The sequence below is a fragment of the Diabrotica virgifera genome, chromosome 1 (genome assembly GCF_917563875.1).
Source record: "Diabrotica virgifera virgifera chromosome 1, PGI_DIABVI_V3a".
Classification (NCBI taxonomy): Eukaryota; Metazoa; Arthropoda; class Insecta; order Coleoptera; family Chrysomelidae; genus Diabrotica; species Diabrotica virgifera.
Window position 1 is genome coordinate 148,699,582 of NC_065443.1, and position 25,689 is coordinate 148,725,270.

Below are 25,689 nucleotides of genomic sequence, written 5' to 3' on the forward strand. Positions count from 1 at the left end.
CAAAGCTTCAATACCAATCCTAGAACACAAAACAATATTATCTAGAATTATAGCTTACCACGATAAGTATAAAACATTATTGAAACCTTATAAAGGCAGAAAGGACGAAGACGGTTACAAAGCGAAGCTGTTCAAGTTTGGTGAGGATAGCAAGAAATTATTTGATATTGCTACTTGCAAATGTTTAGAGTTCACAGATTGCAACTGTCCTAGAAACCGAAAAATTCCACTACCAGAACGAAATTTCTTAATCGACCAACAAACTGACCGTAAAATGATGATTGGTAGTTTAGATCGTGAAACGACCAAAAAAAAATGAGATGAATTTACATAGATTACACCAACAAAAGCAACGTGAAGAACAAAGAACCTTGCAAATAGAGGTGGAATCTATTCCTAGTACTTCTAAATCACCTACAACTTCAAAGGCACGATCGAATGTTCAGCAGACAGATACATTAAAGAAAAGTGATGAAATTGAGGACTTCCAATCCCAATCTCTTATTTCCACTACTTCACTCACAATGACTGATGTCACATTTCTGGTTGTTGCCAGAACATTAGATCGTTATGGGGTTTCAGATCATGCTGGTGCTGCAATCATTTCTGCAGCTTTCCAAGACATTGGTCTTATTACAGAGAGCGATTCATCACGGGTTATAGACCGCAGCAGAGTTCGAAGAGCTCGTTCTAAAGCTAGGGCTACTATCTCAGATGAACCTACAATTTTTGATACTGACACCATCGGATTATTTTACGATGGTAGAAAGGATAAAACGTTAATACACGAAGATGGTCGTAGAAGAGTGACTCAGGAGGAGCATATTATCATATTGAAAGAACCGGACTCTGAATACCTAGGCCATATTTCTTTGAAAACTGGTGACGCCAAAACGATTTGTAACTCTATTTTGACATTCCTTTCCTCCAAGTCTATCGATGCAAATCAAATAATGGCTATTGGTTGTGATGGGACTGCTGTTAACACAGGAATCAAAGGTGGCGTTATTCGTTTATTGGAAATCAAGTTTCAACGTCCACTCCAATGGCTCATATGCCAACTACACGCTAATGAACTGACGTTGTGTCATCTTTTTCAACATCTAGATGGCACAACAAGTGGACCAAAAGGTTTCATAGGTCCCATTGGCAAGACTGTTACTAACTGTGAAGTATTACCAGTTGTTCCGTTCGATGCAATTCAATGTGCGTTCCCGATATTACCAAATCGACAAAAGAGTTAGGCACCGATCAACTATATCTACTGCAAATATGTCAGTACATCAATAGTCGACATTGTGATGCAAGTTTTGCGAAAAGAAATCCTGGTAAACTAGTTCACTCTAGATGGTTGACAATGGCGAACCGGATTTTGAGATTATACGTCTCAAGTCAAAGTCCGTCAGAAAACCTAATCATATTAAGCACATTTATTTTAACGGTGTATGCTCCTATGTGGTTCAAGATCAAGACTGAGCCAATTTGTATTTTTGGTGCCAAACATTTACATGATACAATAAAATTGTCGCGCTATTTGCCAAACCATTTGAAGGATGTTATTGACCCAGTTATACAAAGAAATGCATTCTTTGGCCATTCAGAGAATATACTACTAGGAATGTTAGCCGACAACAGATAGTACGTCAGAGAACTGGCACTCCGCCGAATATTGAAGATCAGAGAGACATCAGAGATCGGAGTCTTCCGTATTTTCCAGGTATCTACCTTAAATATGCATGCTGATGATTATATCGATCTGATAGATTGGAAAACCAAGACAGAACCTCCACTTACGAAGAGTATTAATACCGAAATAATATCTCAGGCAATCATAGAGCCACAGCTTGTGGAAAATAAAATCCTGAGAAATATCAGAAAAATTCCGTGTCACACACAATCCACTGAAACGTGTGTCAAATTAATTACAGAAGCAAGTGCTGCCGTCTGTGGGTCACAGAGGAGAGACGGATTCATTAAGAATAAGCTCAAATCATGCCTTTTGATGCCTAAGTTTGATACTAAGAGAGACTATAGTTCATAGCGATTTTAATGTTATTCTTCAATTTGTAAGTATATATATTTTTTATTTTATATTTACTATTTATTCTTTTTTCCTCATATTATAGTTCTAATAGCTCTAATAAATGAATAAAAAACATCATCGTTGACTCTATCAAATAAAAAAAAAAATTTAAGAAATTCTAAAATTTCAATCGCAGTGGGGCACTTTTTAGACTGAAAATACGAAAAAATGTCATTTAAGTTTTTCATTCGAAAATGGAAGACGCATCAATTCCGCACCCCGCCAAAATGAAATTCGAAAAAATAAATTTGCGCTCCACCCTAATAGGCACGTGATTTTTGGGATGCATTGATTGTAACCTTTTTAGTTTTTATATTATTTAAAGTAATAAGGGATGCTAAATAGCTGGCACGTTTGTCATGGTTCCCCAATTTCCAATAGGCTTGAAAACAAGCTTTGCAGTCCTCTTCTGTAAATCTTTCAGCACATTTCATCCTACAAGGTGTTAACTGTTCCATTTGTCTAGCACTTACTTCTTTGCCTTTTTCAGATGTGTATGCTTGACCAGTATTTCTTAATATTTTTGCATTCTCTCTTTCTTTTCTTGAACGCCCTTTCTTCATACGTGCATGAATTATCAAATCGTTGTTTTTTTCTGAGGAAGTAATTACAATATTATTATTACAGTTAGTTGACATACCACGTTTTGCTGTTTTATAGTTTTTTATTATTCTCCTATAGCTTGATGTTCTCTTTCTTTTTTTATTACGGCTATTGCATACTTTTTCATTTAAATCAGTATCATCAAACGATTCTGAAGAGGAAGGCTGAAATTCTGGGTCGTTAATACTGTCATCATCTGACTCAAAAATTTCGACAGCATTAATATCCTGTTTATCTTGGTTTACTTGCAATCCATAAAAATTTGCACTCGACGTGCTTGGCTCAAGCTGTTTAAACTGGTAATTTTCAGTTTTCTCAATAATAGTATTTGGTGGCTCATTTTCTTTTGTTTCTGAGCATTCGATCTTTGTAACTTGATGTTGATTAATTTCTGAAACAATACCTACAAAAAAATACCTTTGTAATTTTCTACATTCAACGACTTTTATATTAAATATTAATTTTGTATCTTTTTTCACTGTTTTCATTTAATACAATTATTTTATGCAATTTAATACAGTTATTTTAAAGTGTTTGTAATAACACTGATTCGTTAAGCGTATTAAACTTTTGTGATATTATGCTTTTATAAAACTTTTATACATATTAAAATCTACGTTAAATTACCTAAAAAAATTTTGGTAGACCGGGAATCGACCCCGAATTGTCAGACTTGCTACATTACCTCTTAATAATTACACCACAACGACACTTGTCAACATCCTTCAGTTCGTTGTGGACATACTTACAAGAATAAAATGACTGTCATAACTAATAATAAAAATATGTATAATAAATCCTTATTTACATACTAAGATCAAATTAACGAGATAAATGCAAGTTAATTAAAAATTGATCATTGTATTTATCTATCTACCTATCTCCCCTACAAAAATGTTACTGTACCTAACCTATGTTTTCACTTACCATTTCTTGAACAAGATGTACATATCAACAATATTGCTTGTTTCTGTATTAGCTTGCTTTAAAACAAGGTCTAATATCACTTTACCATGACCTGACATGATTCAGTATTCAGTACTTTATTTCTATTTATTTAGCAATACCAAAGTTAGGCTAAGAACGTTATATTGTTCACTGCTTACTTTTCCACCGTAATGCAGACTATAACAGTGCGTAACAATGGAACTCTAGTATATAGTATTTTTACTACAAAAGCGGTATTACGTAGGTCAAAATTTTTGACTTAAGAGAACTGTCAAAACATTAGAATGTGACTTTTCATTATTGTCATGTTTATTAAAAACATGGCAATAAGGAAAAGTCACATTCTAATGTTTTGACAGTTCTCTTACGTCAAAAATTTTGACCTACGTAATATCGCTTTTGTAGTAAAAATACTATACCTACTTATTCACGGACGAATTCAGTGTGGTATTTTTAATGTAACTAGAGATATCCAGTAATAATTAACTTCAGTCTAAGATACAGTATTTCTCATGATCATCTTTCAGTGCGTCACAGTTTTTCGATTTCTTTCTAACGCATTAAATTGTATGTGACAGAAAAAAAGGAACGTCGGTGATTACATTTCGTCGGTGACATTTTTATAACATTTATTCTAGTTATTCTAGGTGTTGATAGATGGCGCCATACTAAAAATTTTTTTTTAATTAGATAATAATATTACAAATATAATCTGTATAATTTATAAGACTATACAAATCAAAGAAAATACCATTTTATAAATGCAAGAAACACATTTAATTTGTTTTTATTCCAAATTGAAAATAAAATGTGACAACTGTCAGATTTAACTAAAATGTCATGTTAGAATCATAGAGTTATATATTAGCATAGAGAGAGTGTCTTTCAGAGCGAAGTGACGACACCATCTTTTTTATTTGGATTAGTGCTGTTTCACTCTTACGCACAGTAAAGCTGCTATAGTTGTCCTCCTCTTCCGTGCCTATATTCACACTGAATGTCATCATAGATGTTCGATACAATGTGTTAGAAAGAGATGCAGCAAACCAGTCAATGAGATCTTGTCGTCAGGAAGCGCGGAAGGTCTATGTTAATATATACCTCTATGGTTAGAATAAATGTCATAAATGTGTATTATCACGGACTTACCCTTTTTCCTATCATTTGTTACGCACTGAAAAATGATCATGAAAAGGACAATATAGCCAGTAATGCACATGTGTATAAACTGTTGCATACTTTTAAGTGAAGTTACGTACTTATTCACATGGCAGCCCATATATATTTATAAAGCTGTTGGTACAACTTACCCAGTTTTACACAAAACTTGATTTATCGACTTATTAAAGCCAGCTACAGATTTATTACCAATAGTTGATCGTTTGTTCGGAAGTCGTTTCTAAAACCCAATTCCAATTTATTGTCTAATCGTTTCGTAATTATTTTTGTAAATAGATTATAAATTTTTATTGACATAAGAAGACTTAAAACCATATGCATATACATATTGACATAGTATGTACTATTATAACGTATATTCGGTACACTTATTTCAGCTAGTCATCAAAGATCGGATATTAGAATATCCCGCTTATAAGAATATTTTTGCTTGGCACGAAGGCTATTCTAATAAGCGGGCTCGACTGTAATTGTATATTTAAAGTATAAGATCTGTAATTTTACGCTACCTATTCCCGATGTTGACAAAGGCAAATGTGATCCCAGAAACATGATTCGAGATATTCTTCAGACAAATGATGAAGGTTTTTACATAGTTTGCAGATATAAGTAAGCCAAGGATCTAATGGTTAAGAGTTGCCGCTACTAGACATTCAGTTGGATCAGGACTAGGTATTTTCAGATGCAGATACAACAAAAACTGTTCCACAAACAGATGCAAGTGCAAGAAAATATTGATACTCTGCCATTCTAAGTATCGTCAAAACACTCCATGTAAAAATAAATAATTTTAATAATTAAGGATAATTATTATGGCTTTTGTAAAAAAAATAATTTATTATAATATATGATTGTTTGTATTCTTCTTCTTGTAGTGCCTATCTGTTTCTTATGTTGACGACCATCATGCCAATCTGTACTTTGCACACTGCTGCTCTAAAAAGAATTGTGGTTGTTGTGTTCAACCACGTCCGTAGATTTTTCAGCCAGGGAATCCTTCGCGTTCCTCGTCCTCGCTTTCCTTCTACTTTTCTTTGTAAGATTAGTTGCAGCAGTCCATATCTTTCACTGTTCCTCACGATGTGACGGAGGTATTCGATTTTGGCTGTTTTTATTGTGATTAACAGCTCTTTTACTTTTTACATTCTCCGCAAAACACCCTGATTAGTAATGTGGTCAGTATAAGATATCTTCAGAATTCGACGATAAAGCCACATTTCAATTGCCTCAATTTTCTTGCAGGTGGCGCCGGTGAGAGTCCACGACTAAACTCCGTACAACAATATAGGAAAAATATAACATCGTAGTAATCTGATTTTTACGGGTATCGACAAGTCATGACATTTGAATGACTACCATTTTTTGAAATACAGATCTTGCTTTCTCTATCCTACATTATTGGTATTACCAGTTATTATCCATTAGCTTAAACGAAAATCATTATCGTTTTAACTCACACGATGAATTTTTTCTCGTCTTGATGAGGCTTGTAGAATCATATATTTCTTTTTAGCATTCTTTCTTTTTCCCAAATCCTTATTATTAGGTCGTATATTTTCCGTTGTATTTCTTCTCCGCCTCGTTTTTTTAGCTCATTTGGGATTTCATCTGGGCCTGCTGCTCTCTTTTGTTTTAGATTTCTTATCACACGTAAAAAGTCCTCATATGACGGCTTTTCGATTTCGATTTCATCATCAAGGTCTGTTTCTTCTGTATATTCGAGAGAACTTTCTCTCGCCTTAAAAAGCTCTTCGTAGTATTTCTCCCATATTTTGGAATCAATATTAACTGTTGGTTTCTTTTTGTTTTGTGATTTTATATATTTGTAAAGCTTTCCATTATTCTTGCTATTGACTTTCAACTCTTCTATAACTTCATCAATCCATATCTTTTTTTTATTTGTACAGCATTTGTCTGAGTCTTTTTTTTTCTCCTATACTCTTCCAGATCTTCTTCTCTATCTGCCTTCAGCCATTTCTTTCGAGCTAGTATTTTTCTCTGGTTGCTGTTTTGCAGTCTTCGTCATACCATTCTTTTTGCCTTTTTATTTTTTTGTATCCTATTACTTTTTCTGCTGCTATCGAAATGTGACCTTTTATTTCTTTTCACGTTTCTTCTATGTTATTAGAGTTCGAAACTTTTAAATTTGCTTCAAACTCTTTAGAGTAATCTTTTTGAACAGTATCTGAATCTAGTTTCCTTACGTTCCAATTTTTTCTTTTCCTGAATTCCTTTGTATCTTTAATTATTTTCATTTCCATATTTACTACTACTGGAAAGTGGTCAGAATCCGCATTTGCACCACGATACGACCTGACATCTTGAATTGTTCTCCACTTTTTTGAAATCAAAATATGATCGATTTGATTACCCTCCGTTGATCCTGGTATTAGCCATATTATCTTATGTTCTTTTTCGTGTTTGAAGTGTGTGCTCATTATAAATGTGTCTGTTGCTGTTGCTAGGTTACAAAGCATTCTACCATTAGTATTCGTTATTGTGTGGAGAGTTTCCTTACCAGCTACGTCCTTGTTTGTATCTTCCTTTCCTATCATTGCGTTGAAATCACCTAGTAAAATTAATATGTCATTTTTGGGTATATTTTCATATATCTCTTCAAGTTTCTAGTAAAAATCGTTTTTGTCTTCCTCATTCACATTCTCGGTGGGAGCATATGCATTACTGAATGTTAAATTAGATTGCTTGTTCTTTATTCTGACATAAGATAATCTTCCACATATTGCTTTGAAATCTATCACCTTGTCCCTTAATTTGCTGCTAATTAGGAAGGCTGTACCATTATGTCCTTGTGTGGTATCTCCGGAATAAAACATTGTATATTTCTTTTTACTATTGCTCCTTGATCTTTCCATCGAATTTCTTGTAGCGCTAAGATTTCGATTTTGTACTTTTCCATCTCATTCGCCAGCTCATCCATTTTCCCTGCTCTTAGTAAAGTCCTTATATTCCATGTTCCTATTGTGATCCTGTATGTTTTTCGTTTACTTCAATTTTTTTGTTTTTTTGTTTTTTATTATACTCTTTACAACCGTTTCCTTATTCATAGCCAATTTTCGTTCCTGACTTTTATCGTTTGCTGAATTATTTTTTAGTTGTTTGGAGTACTGTTTAGCTTTGTTATCTTTGCTATATTATCTTCTGTGCTTAGGCTTCCCATGGGAGATCTTTGACTAGCATTATTTTTGTTTTCCTGTGATCTACTGTCTTCTCTAATTGTTTTTCCCAGTGGACACATTTCCTTTGCCGGTTCGTTTATTTCGCTCTGAAGTTGCTCGAGTGAATACTTTTCTCCGTTTATCCATAATGTATTGTATCTTAAATGTGCCAGGTATCCTTCCTCTTGCTTTTTTCATATGCTCCGTGAGTTGTTTCTTTCGGCAATTACTTGCTTTGGGAAGTCTTCACTTATATATATTTTTGTTCCTTTAAGATATTTGGACCCTTTCAGTACTTCTGTTCTCTTAGTTTCGCTCCTCATTTCGATCAGTATAGGTCTGTTTTTTATTTTTTGGCCATCTTGCTTTCCTATTCATTTTATATCCGTTATTTCTTGTTCGTGGTCTATCTCAATTCTCAGTGTTTGCATTAATCTGTGTATTTTGCTTTTAAGGTCTGCATAATCTTCTCCTTGTTCTTCCTCTATTCCGTGTACTATTACGTTCTTCCTTTTGATGTTTCGTTCTAACATTTTAATTTTTTCCGTTTGCACTTTAATTGTTTCTTTCATTAACTTGTTTTCCATCTTCAACTGTTCATTAATTGTGGATATGTTCCTTAGGTCCGACTGTAAACTTTCCTTCCACTAGTTTATTGTGTTCATCCAATCTTTCAAGTTTCTTCAGGATTTTATCTAATATCGTGTTCTCCATTTTAGCCTCCGGTGATAGCGTAAGAGAGTTCACCCTCCTCAACTGATCAAAGGCTATTCTCTATCCGACCCCAGAAGAACAAAAATGAAGATCGAAATTAGTCTTCTTTTTCTATATATTTTGTACAGGCTGGCAACACTGTTCAAATATTTGTTAATTTGATAGCTGCTAGTTTTATAACGTTGCGGAATTTGACGATAATAATTAAGTTATTGATCGATTCTAAATTTTCTATATACTTTATTACTCTGAAATTTTCTTGATGACTTCAAGATATATTATTTCTACTTACAGTTTTGTCGCTTTTTAAATTAAATATGCACTATACCCACTTTTGTTAAATTTTCACTGTTAAATTCACAGCTGTTGTTACGTTTCAACACCACGTTGCAGAGTCCGAGAGTGGGTATTTAACAAAGTAAAATATTGTTTTTGAGGTTACGTTATACATTTTTAACATGTTCGTCTCGGAAAGACATGTTCTGAAAATTCGTCTCTCTTTCTCTCTCTTTCTTTCTCTCTCTCTCTCTCTCTCTATCTCTCTTTCTCCCTCTTTCTCGCACCATCACTTCTTGTGCGGTATTGAGCGCTTCTGCTTTTCCTGGCCGGTGATGTAAGACGGCTGATGGCCAGCTTAGTGCATAAGAAAAGGAAAATTTCATAGAGTATCAATAAAAAATTTATTTTTAACATAGTTTCATAACAAATTAGTAACAATGTAAATCAGTCTTATTTTATTAATCAAAATATTGGGGTCGAAGAGATTGAAAAGCGGACTTTGCTCGTGATCGGTAATATGGACAAACTTACCGGGATATGTTGGATTAGTCGTATGCATGACTTGCCAACACGAGCGGAGACGAGGGCAGTTATAAGGGGTAAAAGTTGTGGTTTTATTGTATTTTTTTGTGGAGTTCGTGATCGAGATAATGCACCAAAATTTGGAAATAAATGAGTCATAACTTAACTAAGCAAAATCTCCAGGGGCGGACAGCTCTGTGGGGGACAAAGGGGCGGCGGAAAGTCTTATACCCGACTAATTAAATATATCCTTATATAGTTTGTCCGTATTACCGATCACGAGCAAAATCCCCTTCCAGCTCTTGGACTATACAGCCTAGCCATTTAAAATGTTTCTTATCTCCTCAAAACTTTTACCTCTAGTCTCAGGTAATACGAAATACATAATACTGAAGCCAATGAAACAAAAACAACTAAACGTATACATACAATAATGCACTCCTAAATATTTTGCTACTATTGGATAAGAAAAAGAAATAGCGATTAAACATATATTCCCAAATAACAAAGCTATACTCAACCCCAACGACCTGAGTTCATTTGGCAGTAATTCTGAAGCTAAAATAGAAGGAATCGAACTCAAACTTAAGGTATAAGATACAAGAAAAAAAATAATAAGAAACACTGGCATCAGTCTAGTAAAACCATTTAAGTAATAGCCGTTGTGTTGAAAATAAAAATAACTACCCAATCCAAACAGTGCAACACCACATAGGCTAGTTCCCAATAAAAATAAAAACCTTCTTCCTTTTTTTTCCACGGCATAAAAAACCACGAAAGCAGCAATAATCTTTATGATTTGCACTAGTACGGCTAACTTATCTCCAGATAAATTACTGTCAGCATCATTCAGCAGGGTACCTAAAAATGATAATACTAAATAGTTTGCTGCCACTTTTTGCATTACAAAAACTGCAATAGAAAGCGCTATTCCCTTTCTAACAGCACGGTCTAGAAAAAAACTTTTAAAACTAATTTTTGGTCCGATTGTGTTATTCAGTAAAAACTGTTCTTTCTCATTGTATTCGATTTCTACATCGCGCGCTGGTTTGGATTTTCTTAGCTTTTTTAGAATAATCAAAGCCTGTTCTCGCCTTCCTTTAAGTGTAGCATATATTGGTGATTCTGGAATAAATAATGAACATAGTAGAACCAAAAATGGGGGAAAGGCGCACAGTAAACAAAATAACCTATAACTAGTGGTGGCCCCAATAAGGTATGCGTACAATTGTCCAAATCCATATCCAAATGACATCATTGTGCCCAAATTTCCTCTGTTGTGGTCTTCAGCTATTTCTGAAACATATGTTGGAATTACGATATACCCTGCAGCTAAATTAGCTGAAAGTATAGGCAAAATTATAAAGAAAAAATACACTTCATTGGCAAACGATAGCGCTATAAAGGACACCATAACAACAAATGATAAGCAGGTTAATGTTTTTTTCCTCCCAATGATGTCGGGGATTTTTCCTATTAAAAGTGAGCCAATGGTTGACCCCAAGGGATACATCATGGTAATTGTTGAAGTTTCAAAAATTGTGATTGGCGTTGGTAAAGGATTTATTATAGTGTTATTTGACTGTAGCTTTGGCAGCACTGGAGAATTCCATACCAACATAGTTCCAGATGAAACGAAGAACATATTTGCTAAAAGTTAAAATTAAATAATTAGACAGCACATATGGAACTTTAAAATAACGAAAATAATTTTGAATTTTAAATGTAACTTTTTTGTATTGTAAAAAATATCCATAAATATGTAAAACCAATTATTATATCCTAAGTGAGACCCTCTTCAACACTCGAACATGGCAGACACTATCGGCTCTCCGTTATCAATTATTGCAAAAATTGGATTGCGATAATCGGTGTTCTAAATTGTAAACAAAACAAAATAAAATTGTAGATATCGTTTCTAAATTAGGATACTAGACCAGGACATTTAGCACTTAAAACACCAAAATAAATCGATTTTTAAATGCAGCACCTATAGTCGAGGAAATGAAGCAAAAAAAAGGCAAAACCTCGCAATTTTTTCGTCCAGCATCGATTTGTACAAAAATTTGGGTTTAGGCTCATTACACCCTCTAGTTCATTTTCTATATTGAGCCGTTGTACGCTTTTGGTTTTTTAAGGGTGAAAACTACCCCTAATTGTAAAAAATTATACAATAACATTTTAAACTTTAATATTGTCAACATTTGGTGCTTATTAGCTACATAATGATTGTTTTATGCTTTAAGATATACTATCATAATATTTCAACCCTTAAAACCACCCTTGTTGGAGCTATATATAAAAAATTTACTTATCCTAAAAGATTAATTTCGGCTTGCATTGATTTACATAAAAATTTGGGATTAGTATCATTTCACCCTGTACTTCATATTCTATATCATGCTTAAGGGCGTTGAATATTTTTAGGGGTATAAACTACCCCTTATTGTCAAAAATTATATAAAAACATTATAAACTTTAATATGGGTAAAATTTGATTTTGATTGGTGAAATAATGATTTTTTTATACTTTAGGATATAATATCATATTTCAACCCTTAAAACTACCCTTCATAACATTACAGTTTTTATAAGTAGATATTTTAATAGATCTATACAGAAAAAAAAGTAGAATTAAAGAATTACAAAAACATTTATTTACACAAAAATACGAATTTACAAATACATATGTACAAATGCAAATACAAATACTTTCTTAGTCATCTTCCAGTATACGAACCGGTTCTGTGGTATTGAAAATTACCCATAAGCGGACTATACAAATTTTTCGAAAAATAAATTCGTTTTATAAACATAGCTCCTTCATTTTTGGCGAGAAAAAGTTTTTTCAAATATAACTTTGTAGGATTTTTGAAGAGTTATAAGACAGTGTAAACTAAATTCCGTAAGATGCCTTAGTTTTTAATAAGGGTGGGTTTAAAAGGATCGAATAAGTGGGTGTTTGCTCGTAAATAGAGGTTTTAAACAGCTATATCTCGCTAACTGTTCACTGTAATGAAAATCTATATACAAGTGAATTTTAGTTATTAAAAAAGCTACAATTTAGTAGTGTATCATTTTTTCGTATCTCCAGTGTTTTTGGAGATATTTTGAAGTAAAAGGTAAAAAATGGGAAATTCCAATTAATTAACTCCAATTTTTCTAAAATTAGGCCTTTTAAATAAGACAAGCTTCTTGGGTGTATTGATAATACAAATTTAAAAGGAATTATAAAAAGGTGAAGACCAATTTTTAATTATGAGGGTAGTTAGGGGTTGTTTTCACTGATTTTTTCATAGAGAAAAGCAGATACCGACCATTTTTTTAATCATAAGTCGCTTAATTTTTAGGCTAGAAACGTTTTGTTATTATTTTTTGAAAGGGTTAACTGTATACTTGAAAAAAAAATTTAAGTTTTCCTCGAAAACTTCAAAGTTTTTCCGTTATTTTACTTTGAATATTTCAAATTATGCATTTGACAAAAAAGCTAACCTTTAACATGCCGTATCTCGGTGTGTATTGGTCTTAAAGATACTACAGAAAAAGAATTTGGTTTGTGTTACTAAAAGATACAATTTTGATATCTACATTTTTTTTATTAAATGCATATTTTTCAAGGTTTTCTCAAAAACCCTCTAAAAAGTTGATTTTTTCATCGAAAAACTGTTACTTTCAAGCGCGAATATCTCGAAAAATATTAGTTTTACGAAGAAAATGTAAAAAACATATTTTTCTTAGATTCACCGTTTACATCGATTAACATGGTTAAAATGTAATAAAAAATTCCCGCCCCCGAGATGGGGTGGCAACCACCTCCAAGGTTTTAGCGTAGAGCAGCATGATATAGAAAATAATCCTTGGACTATTCCCCACCTTCTGTAAAAATTTCAAGTAAATCCATGCTAGAAGAAAAAATTGCGAGCCAAAATGCTTCATTTCCTCGACTACCGGAGACTTGCAACTTTCGAATTGTCTTCAGAGTGACGTCAGGAACAAAATCTACATTAGAAAAATGGGTGAAAATGCAGAAGTGCATTTCAAAATGCATAACGCACTTCCAAAAGTACAGAAATTGTTATTCCTTGAGTTTTTGGGGCCACTGAAGACGAATACACAATCAGAACCAACCCCTGATGCACTTGGTGCCCACGGTTACTGCTAAGGTATTAAGCTATGGTAAGGTAACAGATTACTCAAGGGTTTTTTGGATCGCTGAATATGAATACGTCATCAGAGCCGCCTCTGCCGAGATGCGAGGGTTTTTTGCATTAAGTTGATACAAACATATTACTTGGGAGGTTTTGGGGTCTCTAAACCCGAATGTGACATCAAGACCGACCCTTGGAGCGCTTAGTATCCAGGGTGAATGATATACCCGCCATCTTCTAGAATTTCTAGAGAATTAACTTTTCGGAGGTCAGTTCTGATGGCGGATTCGTATTCAGCAACATCAAAAGCCCCGAGAAATAGTAATCTACTTGTTTAGCAACTACAGTAGAAACTCCTGAGTAATATTTTTTATCAATTTAGTGCCAAAGACACTCGCACCTTCAGGAGGTGGCTTGACTAAGCAGTGACTTAGGGCACCAAGTGATAACGTATTAGTATTTAGTAATCCCAAAAACCTCGGAGTAATCTGTTTGCATGAATTGAGTGGCGGAAACCCTCGAGACCCATATGACGTACCTTAGCAGTAACCCTGGACACCAGGTGTTTCGGGGGTTGGTTCTGATTGCGCATTCGTGTTAAAAGGCCCCAAAAACCCCATTAAAAAACTCTGGCTCTAATTATACTGATTTTGACCTGTTTATGCACTTTTGGGTGCATGTTATGCACTTTAAAATGCAATTATACATTTCCAACCATTTTTCTGCTTGTACAAATCAGCTGAACAGTGTAATTTGGTTGACTTATAGTGCGGCAGCCAAGTATTATTTTGCGATATAAATTTACAAGACAAAGCAATCTACAAAAGTGACGAAAAATAGATAATCACATACAGTACACGATCTACCAGAGTGTCAACACTCCATTGATATACAGTAAATACCAGAGCAAATGAGCATATCAAAGACGAACATGTGTAAAAAATAAAAATTTATTTAGTGGTTTCTTATAGAATTATTCCTGTTTTTTTCAACAGTTAACATAGTTTCCTTCAAACGGACGCAAATACGTTAATTTCAGCTTCACAGTTGATTGTTTGTTTCAAAAACGGTCTGCTGCTATGAAGGCTTATTTCAAAAACGAGCACTTCCCAACAGCCCAAGGAGAATACTGTATTGTGATCACATGACCATATAATCAACAAAAATTATACAAAGTGGGATTTTCATAAAAAGAATGATAGCAGTTCTGTACAAAAAAAAATTATCTCAATTTTTTATGTCCGTTTTTGATATAAAGCCACTCAAATGCTATGCTTCTCTCAAGGTATGTTAGCACCAAACACAGCCTATCCCACAATTCCAGTACAATTCCCCTAACCTATATATTACCAACATTAACCCAACCCAATTTTAGCATTTGAATTAATACAACACTGCAGTCTCAGCAATATCTAGGATTCTGGAAAACAGTAACGACAGTTCTGACAATCGAACTAAAAAAGACAATGCTAACAGACTACTTGCTCACAAGACCAACTACGACAGAAAGCAGATCCTCAGGTCTGCACAAAGTGCACAAAGAGCCGGAGAAATAGCGGAACAACTAACAGTGAATCAAGTAGGTCTCCTCCTATATTCAGTCAAAAGGTAACATATACAGGGTGAGTCATGAGGAACTGTACATACTCCTACTTCGTATGGAGGCCCCTATGGGGAATAACAAATGACCATTAAAAAGTGTCTGCTCCCATGTTTTAATAATATACAGAGCGAGTTGTTAATTTTTACAGAAATTTACGATTTTTGAACGGTAAGATCGATGTGTCTCTTATTTGGTCAATCGTTACATTATTTCCACCCAATCAACTGATTTATTAAAACTAGCAAAGAGTCAGGTCCGGCTTTAAAAAATTAGTTCGTTTTGGTCTTAGAACAAATTTCACCCTGTATACGGTTTTTGAAAACTCTAATAAATAAGATATTTACAAATTACACAAATAGGCAATTAAAATAGCATATTTATTTTTTTCCCCACACAATTACTTAATTTTTTATAAAAAAATAAAATTTGACTATGAATTAAAAGTTTGGTAAAGTGAACGATAGTTATTAATTTTATTTGAACGAGTATTATAGTCCAGAAAGCCACTGCGCATCCGCTAGGAAAAATATTCTAAATCGGATTTTTTGCACAATCTTACTCAAAAAGGACTCCTTTTAACAAACTTGCATGTTGCCAGGACCAAAAGTTTTTTAGGTTTTTTGGATCATTTCAAACAGAAAAGGTCTTTAGTGACTTTTCTCTAAAGTTGATAGTTTTTGACACATAAGCGATTAAAAATTGAAAAATTGCGAAATCGGCCATTTTTAACCCTCAAGAACTATGTGAAAAACTGAAAATTTGAATATTGCCAAGGTAGGTAGATATTCTTTAAACATCGATTGATGAAATCCCGAAGAGTTTTTTGCAATACAGTATCAAAAACCCCTTTGTTTTTTAATTTCCAATCAAGCGTGCGCGACAGTATTTTCCACCGTTGCATGTGTATTGTGTATACAGTATGGTGCAAATGAAAGGAATAAATTCGTTATTTCGTAAACCGTTGACTTTAAGGAAAAATCCCAAAACAGGTCGGTTTTTATTTTTAAGTTATGATATTGTGGCATGTATAGTATACTAGTGACGTCATCCATCTGGGCGTGATGACGTAATCGATGATTTTTTTAAATGAGAATACGGGTCGTGTGCTGGCTCATTTGAAAGGTTCTTCAATTCCTTATTCAGTAATATAAATATGTACATAATTATTTATACAGGATGTCCAAAAAATTTTTATTAAATTAAATCATTTGGCAAATTGAAAAAAAAAATAAAATTATTGGACACCCTGTATAAATAATTATGTAAATGTTTAAATTACTGAATAGAGAATTGAAGAACCTTTGAAATGAGCTAGCACACGACCCCTATTCTCATTTAAAAAAAACATCGATTACGTCATCACGCCCAGATGGATGACGTCACTAGTATACCATATATGTCACAATATCATAACATAAAAATAAAAATCGACCTCTTTCGGGATTTTTCCTTAAAGTCGCCCGTTTACGAAATAACGAATTTATTCCTTTCATTGGCACCATACTGCATACACATGCAACGGTGGAAAATAGTGTCGCGCACGCTTGATTAGCAATTAAAAAACAAAGGAGTTTGGAATATTGTATTGCAAAAAACTCTTTGGGATTTCATCAATCGATGTTTAAAGAATATCTACCTACCTTGGCAACATTCAAATTTTCAGTTTTTCACATAGTTTTTTAGGGTTAAAAATGGCCGATTTCGCAATTTTTCAATTTTTAATCGCTTATATGTCAAAAACTATCAACTTTAGAGAAAAGTCACTAAATACCTTTTCTGTTTGGAATGATCCAAAAAACCTAAAAAAAATTTGTTCCATGCAAAAAAATAATTTTAGAAAAAAAAAACAAAAAAAAACTTTTAAAAAATTTTTGACCAACTTTTGGTCCTGGCAACATGCAAATTTGTTAAAAGGGGTCCTTTTTGAGAAGATTGTGCAAAAAATCCGAATTAGAATATTTTTCCTAGCGGATGCGCAGTGGCTTTCTGGACTATTAATTTATAAGTTACCACTAAACTGATTTATTCAAACTAGAAAAAAATCAGGTCCGGATTTAAAAAATTAGTTCGTTTTGGTCTTAGAACAAATTTCTCCCTGTATATGGTTTTTGAAACTTCTAATAAGAATTTTACAAATTAGACAAATAGGCAATTAAAATGGCAGATTTATTTTTTCCCCACAAGATTACTTACTTTTATATAAGAAAATCAAATTTCACCATGATTTAAAAGTTTGGTGAAGCAAACCATAGACTTAAAAAAATAGTTTTTATTGATAAATCTATTTTTTTAACATATATTTAATTTATACATATGTATTAATATTTCAGCAGCTTGTGCTATACGTTGTAAATAATAAAACCCTTTTAGGGTTAAAATAAGGTGATCTAGGTGGTCATGCATGAAGTCCCTCGTGCCATATCCACCTATTTCCACATGAAAATGTTGACGAACAGCAACTGAGAAATGTGGTGATGCCCCATCGTGCATAAAGTACATATCTCGGGCAGCTACATTGGCAAGTAGATTCGGCAAAATATTTTGTAAAATTTGGTAATGCAAAAAAGTACAAATAGTGTAAGAAACACAAATAAATAATAACAATGGCGAACGAAAAATCAAATTATGAACTCAAACTGCGAAAATGTTGAATTATCATTTTTGTACACACACATACATAGTATTAATACATGATAAGAAGGTAGTGACGCAAAAATATTTCTTTTTGTTTAATTTTAGATTTATCTGTTTATCTCCTTTTTGACAGAGAAATAATATACAGGATGATGTTTTAGTATTATTGAAAACAACTTGTTCCTTTTGAAATTCAGGAAATTGGCTAAAAAGTTTGTATTATTTAAAGCGTATAGCACGAGCAGTGGTAGTATTATTACTTATAAATTAAATATTTGTTAAAAAAAATTAATTTTTGTAATAAAAGTAAATTTTTTTAAATCTATCGTTCACTTTACCAACCTTTTAATTCCTAGTCAAATTTCATTTTTTTATAAAAAATTAAGTAATTGTGTGGGGAAAAAAATAAATATGCCATTTTAATTGCCTATTTGTGTAATTTGTAAAATTCTTATTTATTAGAGTTTTCAAAAACCGTATACAGGGTGAAATTTGTTCTAAGACCAAAACGAACTAATTTTTTAAAGCCGGACCTGATTTTTTTCTAGTTTTAATAAATCAGTTGATTGGGTGGTAACTTAAAATTTAAATATTTGTTAAAAAAATTAATTTTTGTAATAAAAGTTAATTTTTTTAAATCTATGGTTCACTTCACTAAACTTTTAATTCATAGTCAAATTTGATTTTTTTATAAAAAATTAAGCAATCGTGTGGGGAAAAATAAATATGTCGTTTTAATTACCTATTTTTATAATTTTTAAAATTCTTATTAGAGTCTTCAGAAATCGTATACATCGTGAAATTTTTTCAAGACCAAAACGAACTAATTTTTTAAAGCTGGGCCTGATTTTCTTCTAGTTTGAATAAGTTAGTTGATTGGGTGGTAATAGTGTAACGATTGGCCGAAATAAGAGACACATCGATCTTACCATTCAAAAATCGTAAATTTCTGTAAAAATTAACAACTCGCTCTGTATATTATTAAACAATGGGAGCAGACACTTTTTAATGGTCATCTGTTATTCCCCTTAGAGACCTCCATACAAGATAGAAGTATGTACAATTCCTCATGACTCACCCTGTATATCAAACCTCTGCAAGATTTACTAGACAAAACATAACCCGAAATATTAGCCCAGTCGGGATACCATTTGACCTTGCATTAGGAGCTGTCCCAAATTTTATTTTTCTAATTTTTAGGGGGGTCAATAGTAGTATAAATTTAAAATCTCGACTGAATGTGAGCGTTGCATTAGCCGCCATTTTGATTTTAAACGAGAACCGTTTTTGCTCAATATCTCCATAATTTTCAACTTTTCGACAAAAAATACACAAACTGAAATTGTTGAAAATGCGATTTTCTATAATTTCGTTTATTATAATTTTTTTCGTGCGGTCCATATTTTCCGAGTTATGCAGAAGAAATAGTGACAGTTAAAGCATAATTATTGATTTATTGAATTAGCTCGTTTATTATTACTTTTACAACAAATTTTAACCCATACAAAAATGAAGAGAATTAAATTTTGTACAATTTTGATCTCTTTAATTTTTTTGATAAAATCAATATTTAAGGTAGTACGTATGCGGTAAATGCGCGAGCGTAAGACCCGATTGATTTTAAAGCAATTGTTTTTGTTCAATATCTTCCCCATTTTCAACTTTTCGACAAAAACTGTAAGGACTGAAATTTTTGCAATTACGATTTACTACAACTTTTCGAGAGAACCAGTGGCGGGTCTAAGAGGGGTGGGAATGGGAAAATTCCCTCCAACAGAGTCCAAAATTTAAAAAAAAAATTGTTGAAATATTAAAATATGTTAGCTGACATGAAACTTAATTATCGACAGACAAATTCAACCAATAAAACCCGCTAGTTAATAAAATTAAGTGAACTTAAGGCATATAATTATTATTTATGTCTTTTATGTACTTAGTTTGGTTGGTGTTTCATTGGAAGTTTCAAAAATTGTATAAAATATAATCCTCTTTATTTTTGTTTATGTACAATTTTGTCGTAATGTTAATAATAAATGAGACAATTCAATAATTATGCTTCCCCCCCGCTTTCACTATTTTCCTCCCTAAATCGGAGAATATTGATTGCATAAAAAAAATGTGGAAAATAAATTGTAGGAAATTGGGTTTCCAACAATTTTAGTTCCTACCGTTTTTGTCGAAAAGTTAAAAATGGCGGAGATATTAAGCAACAACGGTTCTCCTTTAAAATCAATATGGCGGCTAATGCAACCGCGGAATTCAGTCGAGATTTTAAATTTACACTACTATTGATCTCCCCTAAAGGATAGAAGTATAAAATTTGGGGCAGCTTGGAAAAAATATTCAATTCAGTAATTATGCTCGCCCCACCACTTGTTACTATTTTCCCACTTAACTCAGAAAATATCAACCGCATGAAAAAAATTGTTAAAAAGAAATTGTATGAAATCATGTTTGGAACAATTGAAGTTGAAAATGGCGTAGATATTGAACAAAAACAATTGCTACAAAATCAATTGAGTCTTACGCTCGCGCCATTATCGCATACAGACTACCTTAAATATTAACTTTAGCAAAAAAATGAAAGAAACTAAACTTGTGGAGAATTCAATTCTCTCTATTTTTGTATAGGAACATTTTTGTCGTAAAACTAACAATAAACGAGTTAATTCAATAATAATTATGCTCTATTTATACAGGGTGTCCAGAAACTCTACCGACAACCGAAGACAGGAGATCCCTTAGATAATTTTAAGATAATTTAACCCATTTCACCTAGTCCGAAAATGCTTCCTAAGGGAGCTAGAGCTCTTTGAAGATGGCGTCATGTTATTAGTTTTTCTTAAATACCTCCAGAAAGCTTCCATTTAGAAAAGCGAAAATTGGTATACGTATTTACTTTTCAGAAATGAATCGATTCCATCCATTGCGAATTTCTAGTACAGGTCATAGGCGTCCGTTTTGGGTAGGGCAACGGTTTTTTTATCGCCTAACCTTTTTGTCTTTAATTTTTAAGCATTTTTTACTCTGAATTATTTAATTGTGAGTTATTCTAGTACTAAAAGGTACTCTTATTTTAAGTCGATAGGACACACCGTTTTCTAGAAAAATCGATTTGAAAATTTTTCGTTCCTTGAATTAAAAAAAAAAGATTAAAAAAACTATTTAGAAAGATGAAAACTGGTACATTTATTTATATTCCAGAGATTAATCGATTTCATTAATGGCGAATTTCAAGTACCGGTCAATGGCGTCCGTTTTGGGTAGGTCAACAGTTAGTTTATAGCATACCTTTATTGTCTTTAATTTTTACGTATTCTTGACACGATATTATTCAATTATGAGATATACGAGTACTAAAAGTTACTCTTGCTTTAAGTTGGTAAAATACATCGTTTTTTTTTTAATTTTTTTAAACTTTTTTTTTCAAATTCCCAAAACTAAAAACTTTCAAATCGATTTTTCTAGAAAACCGTGTATCCTATCGACTTAAAGTAAGAGTACCTTTTAGTACTAGAATACCTCACAATTTAATAATCCAGTATCAAAAATGCTTAAAAGTTGAAGACAAAAAAGTTATGCAATAAAATATCCTTTGCCCTACCCAAAACGTACGCCTATGACCGGTACTAGAAATTCGCAATAGATGTAATCGATTCATTTCAGGAAAGTAAATACGTATACCAATTTTCGTTCTTCTAAATAGAAGCGTTCTGGAGGTATTTAAGAAAAACTAATTACATGGCGCCATCTTCAAAGAGCTCTAGCTCCCTTAGGAAGCATTTTCGGACTAGGTGAATAGGGTTAAATTGTCATAAAATTATCTGACGAATCTCCTGCCTTCGTTTTTCGGTAGAGTTTCTGGACACCCTGTGTATAACTGTCAATATTTTCCGCTATAACTCGGAAAATATCGATGGCACGAAAAAATTATAAAAATAGAAATGATAGAGAATTACATTTTCAACAATTTTGGTTGTTACTACTTTTTGTCAAAAAGTTGAAAATGGCGCAGGTATTGAGAAAAAACGGTTCTCGTTTAAAATCAAGATGGCAGCTAACGTAATGGCGGAATTCAGTCGAGATTTTAAATTTACACTATTATTGACCCCCTTAAAGATTAAAAAAATAAAATTTTGGGGCAGCTCCTAATGCAAGGTTAGGCCTGTTATTCGTCTAACCCGACTGGACTATATTGGTACACCTTGAAAAGCCTGACTAATAATCAAGTTAAAAAACAGCTAGACGCAGCAGAACAGAAACAATATGTTAAAGCGTTAACCGAAACAGAAACACGAAGTTTCACATTTATCAGCTAAGCTAAAACATTGCCGGGAATTCTGAGTCGTTGTTAGAAACCTGCACGCCCTGATGAGAGACAACAGAGTAACCCGTCAATTAAAAAGGTCCTGCAAGAACCCAAAGAACAAGAAGTAAATTATTTTCTCGAAAACCTGTCAAGCTTTGGAAAAAAATTACTACTCCTTATGGAAATTATCTAACAACAACAAACTAAAACACCGATTAGAAAAAATGATAGTAACTGAACAGAGTGATAATACTCTCGCTGAACATCTTTACACATTTTTCCAAATCTCACAACATAGAGGTTTCAGAGAACGAAGAGAAATTTATTACCGATATATTCAAAAGAGAAAATTCAAAATTACTGAAATCCAAGAAGTAATCAAAAACCCAAATACAAAAAAATCTCCTGGATACAACCTCATAACAGAACTAGTACTTACAGAAAGAACTACCTGAAGAAGCAATAAAGCTACTAATGTACAGGGTTATTCATTATATTTTGACCCCCCTGCAAACTGCATTATTTACAGAATTAGAAGAAAAATGTAAAATACAAAAGTTATTCGATTTCTAAATTATGATTTTTTAACATATATATCGTACTACTGACGTCATCCATTTGGGCGTGATGACGTAATCGACGATTTTTTTAAATTGAACTTTGAATTTAAGTGAAAAGTAATGTTTATTTGTTCAATAAACATTTATTTCTCTTTTCTGACAGCAGTAGAATGTATTTTGAATTAAATAAGTTACATACATTCTTCTTTTGTGTCAATTAATTTAATTAAAAAAAAATTTGGAGACCCTGTATAATTAATCATGTTAATGTTTACATTACTGAATAGGGAATTGAATAACCTTTCAAACGAGCTAGCACTCGACCACTATTCCCATTTTAAAAAAATAGTCGATTACGTCATCACGCCCAAATGTATGACGTCACTAGTACGACATATATGTCAAAAAATCATAATTTAAAAATCGAATTACTTTTGTATTTTACATTTTTTCTAATTCTGTAAATCAAGGAGTTTACAGGGGGGTCAAAATATAGTGAATAACCCTGTACTTGTACTTGTACATATCCAATGCTGTCCTAAGATTGTACTACTTCCCCTCCCAATGAAATGTAGCTGAAATTATCCTAATCCATAAACTCAACAAAAACTAAACCCACCCTTTATCCTATCGCCCTATTAGCCTAGTGCCATTTCTTTCCAAAGTGTTTTGAAAGGCTTCTTCTGAAAAAGAATAGACACTGTTATTACAAAAAAAGCTAATACCACATTACCAATTCGGTTTTCAACAATTCTCGCAGAAGACAGAAAAATTTACGAAACCACGAAGACATACTCGTGCGGTCGATCAATAACTTACCTGGGTGTAAAAGGAAACATAGTGAAATGTACAGATTAAAAGAAAAAATAATGGTGAGAATCGCGACTTGACCAAATATAGGAGGAAGCCTTTTGTGTGAAGATAATAATACACTCTGGGCCAAAATTAACCGACCGCCTTAAAAATTAGTCATTTTTGATGTCTTATATCTCCTAAACATGTTTTCCGATTTAAGTGATTTTTTAACGTGTTATAGCCTTATTACTTGACAATATCGTTATAATAATATTGTTGCTGAACAGGTAAATTTTCATTGTATACCATGTGTACGAATCAAACTGTGTTTTTTTCTTAAAGTTTGCATCACCCTGTGAAATATTCTAGCATTTGTAGAATACTGTTATTAAAACCTAACTATAGCCTCATCATTTCTCAATATTTTGTTGTTTGACTGATTCGTTTATGTTGGATAATAAAAAAGTTAGGTGCTTTAACAACTAGACAGGTTTTTTATCAATACAGGGTGTTTTTAAAAAATTTTGGCAAAGTTTAAGGGGTAGTTCTGCATGAAAAAATAATGACAGTTTGCTTTATAAACTTATGTCCGCAAATGCTTCGTTTCCGAGAAAGGGGGTGTTTTTCTGACACACTGACGATTTATTTATTATTTTAAAACCGGTTGAGACATGCACATGCAATTTGGTGGGTTTAAATACGTAGTTATTGCACATTTTTGGCATACAATTAAGAATTTAATATTCACCATTGGAGCGCTTACGGGTAATATGATGGCTCATTTATGTCAAAAAATATGCAATAACTACGTCATAAAACCCACCAAATTGCATTTGCATATCTCAACCGGTTTTAAAGCAATAAATAAATCGTCAGTTTGTCAGAAAAATTTCAACACCCACTATCTCGGAAAGAAGCATTTGCGGACATAAGTTTATAAAGCAAATTGTCATTATTGTTCCATGCAGAATTACCCCTTAAACTTTGCCAAAATTTTTTAAAAACATGTATTGATGTATGTACATGTGATGATGTATTGATGAAAAATATGTCTAGTTGTTAAAGCACCTAACTTTCTTATTATCCAACATGAGCGAATCAATCAAACAACAAAATGTTGAGAAAGCATGAGGCTATAGTTAGGTTTTAATTTCAGTATTCTACAAATGCTAGAATATTCCACAGGGTGATGCAAACTTTAAGAAAAAACAAAAAGCATACTTCAAGAACTGTTTTATAAATAACTATTTTATAACGATATTGATAAGGAATAAGGCTATAACATATTAAAAAAATTACTTAAATCGGACAACAGGTTTAGGAGATATAAGACATCAAATATTACCCATTTTAAGGTGGCCGGTTAATTTTGGCCCAGAGTGTATAAGCAGTTGGCCTAAAATAAAGAAGAGATAATAAAAAATAATGAGAATAATGGGAAACGCGAGATAACCTAGGTATAAGAGCTTCTGTATGAAGATAAATATAAGTAAGCATTTGCCTAAAACAGAGAAGTAATAATAAAAAAACTGGGAAATAGAATATTGTACAAGAACTTGCAAGGCCTGGAGAGCTCAGTAACCATAAAAAATTAAATTAAAAAATATGTAACAAAAATGTTTTTTCTTACCTGCAATAGCAGAAAAGTACAAAAAGTAATTATTAACATTTTGGGAGTCCATACTTTAACTTTATTATGTTGAATGTTATTTTTTGATATTTAATGCAGCTATAAACATTGTATCAGTTAACATTAATATCAAATGTATTCTTAAATAAAAAGATACCGGTTCATATTTTTATTATCGCACATATTTTTAAATAAAAAACTAATTAGTTGATTTACACATTAATTAGTCTCTGAGCCACGTCTGTTTCTTGGCCGATCAAAGACCACGGAGTTTAAGAATGTATTCTTATCCATTTTGTCGCATTGAATTCTAATTTGAAACTTGTTTTTGCGGCGGAAATGACGTGACACCACTGATTATGATTCGTAAACTAACAAATATAAATTAATAATTTGAATAAAATATAATTTGTTCCTTTAAACGGCGAAATTTGTTTTTTTTTATTTTAGCGAAAGAAGATTGCTCAACGATGTATTAAGACTATATATTTTCGGAAAATAAAGAA

The 25,689-nt window shown here is 32.5% G+C and overlaps 1 protein-coding gene across 1 annotated transcript; it reads right to left on the reverse strand.

Moving 5' to 3' along the window:
* Positions 1-9,369: 9,369 nt before the first annotated feature.
* LOC114331894 (facilitated trehalose transporter Tret1-like) lies at positions 9,370-25,439 on the reverse strand. The gene is made up of 2 exons (XM_028281582.2): positions 25,184-25,439; positions 9,370-11,154 (listed from the first exon to the last, which is right to left on the reverse strand). Exons 1-2 carry the CDS (start codon positions 25,233-25,235, stop codon positions 9,821-9,823), a joined length of 1,386 nt encoding a protein of 461 aa, XP_028137383.1. The 5' UTR covers positions 25,236-25,439; the 3' UTR covers positions 9,370-9,820.
* Between the last annotated feature and the right edge of the window lie 250 nt (positions 25,440-25,689).

Excerpts from the sequence above, each read along its gene's own strand:
- LOC114331894 (XM_028281582.2), bottom strand. The coding sequence starts at position 25,235 with ATGGACTCCCAAAATGTTAATAATTACTTTTTGTACTTTTCTGCTATT. Across the intron at positions 11,155-25,183 it reads GTACTTTTCTGCTATTGCAG|CAAATATGTTCTTCGTTTCA; the intron begins GTAAGAAAAAAC and ends TTTAACTTTTAG.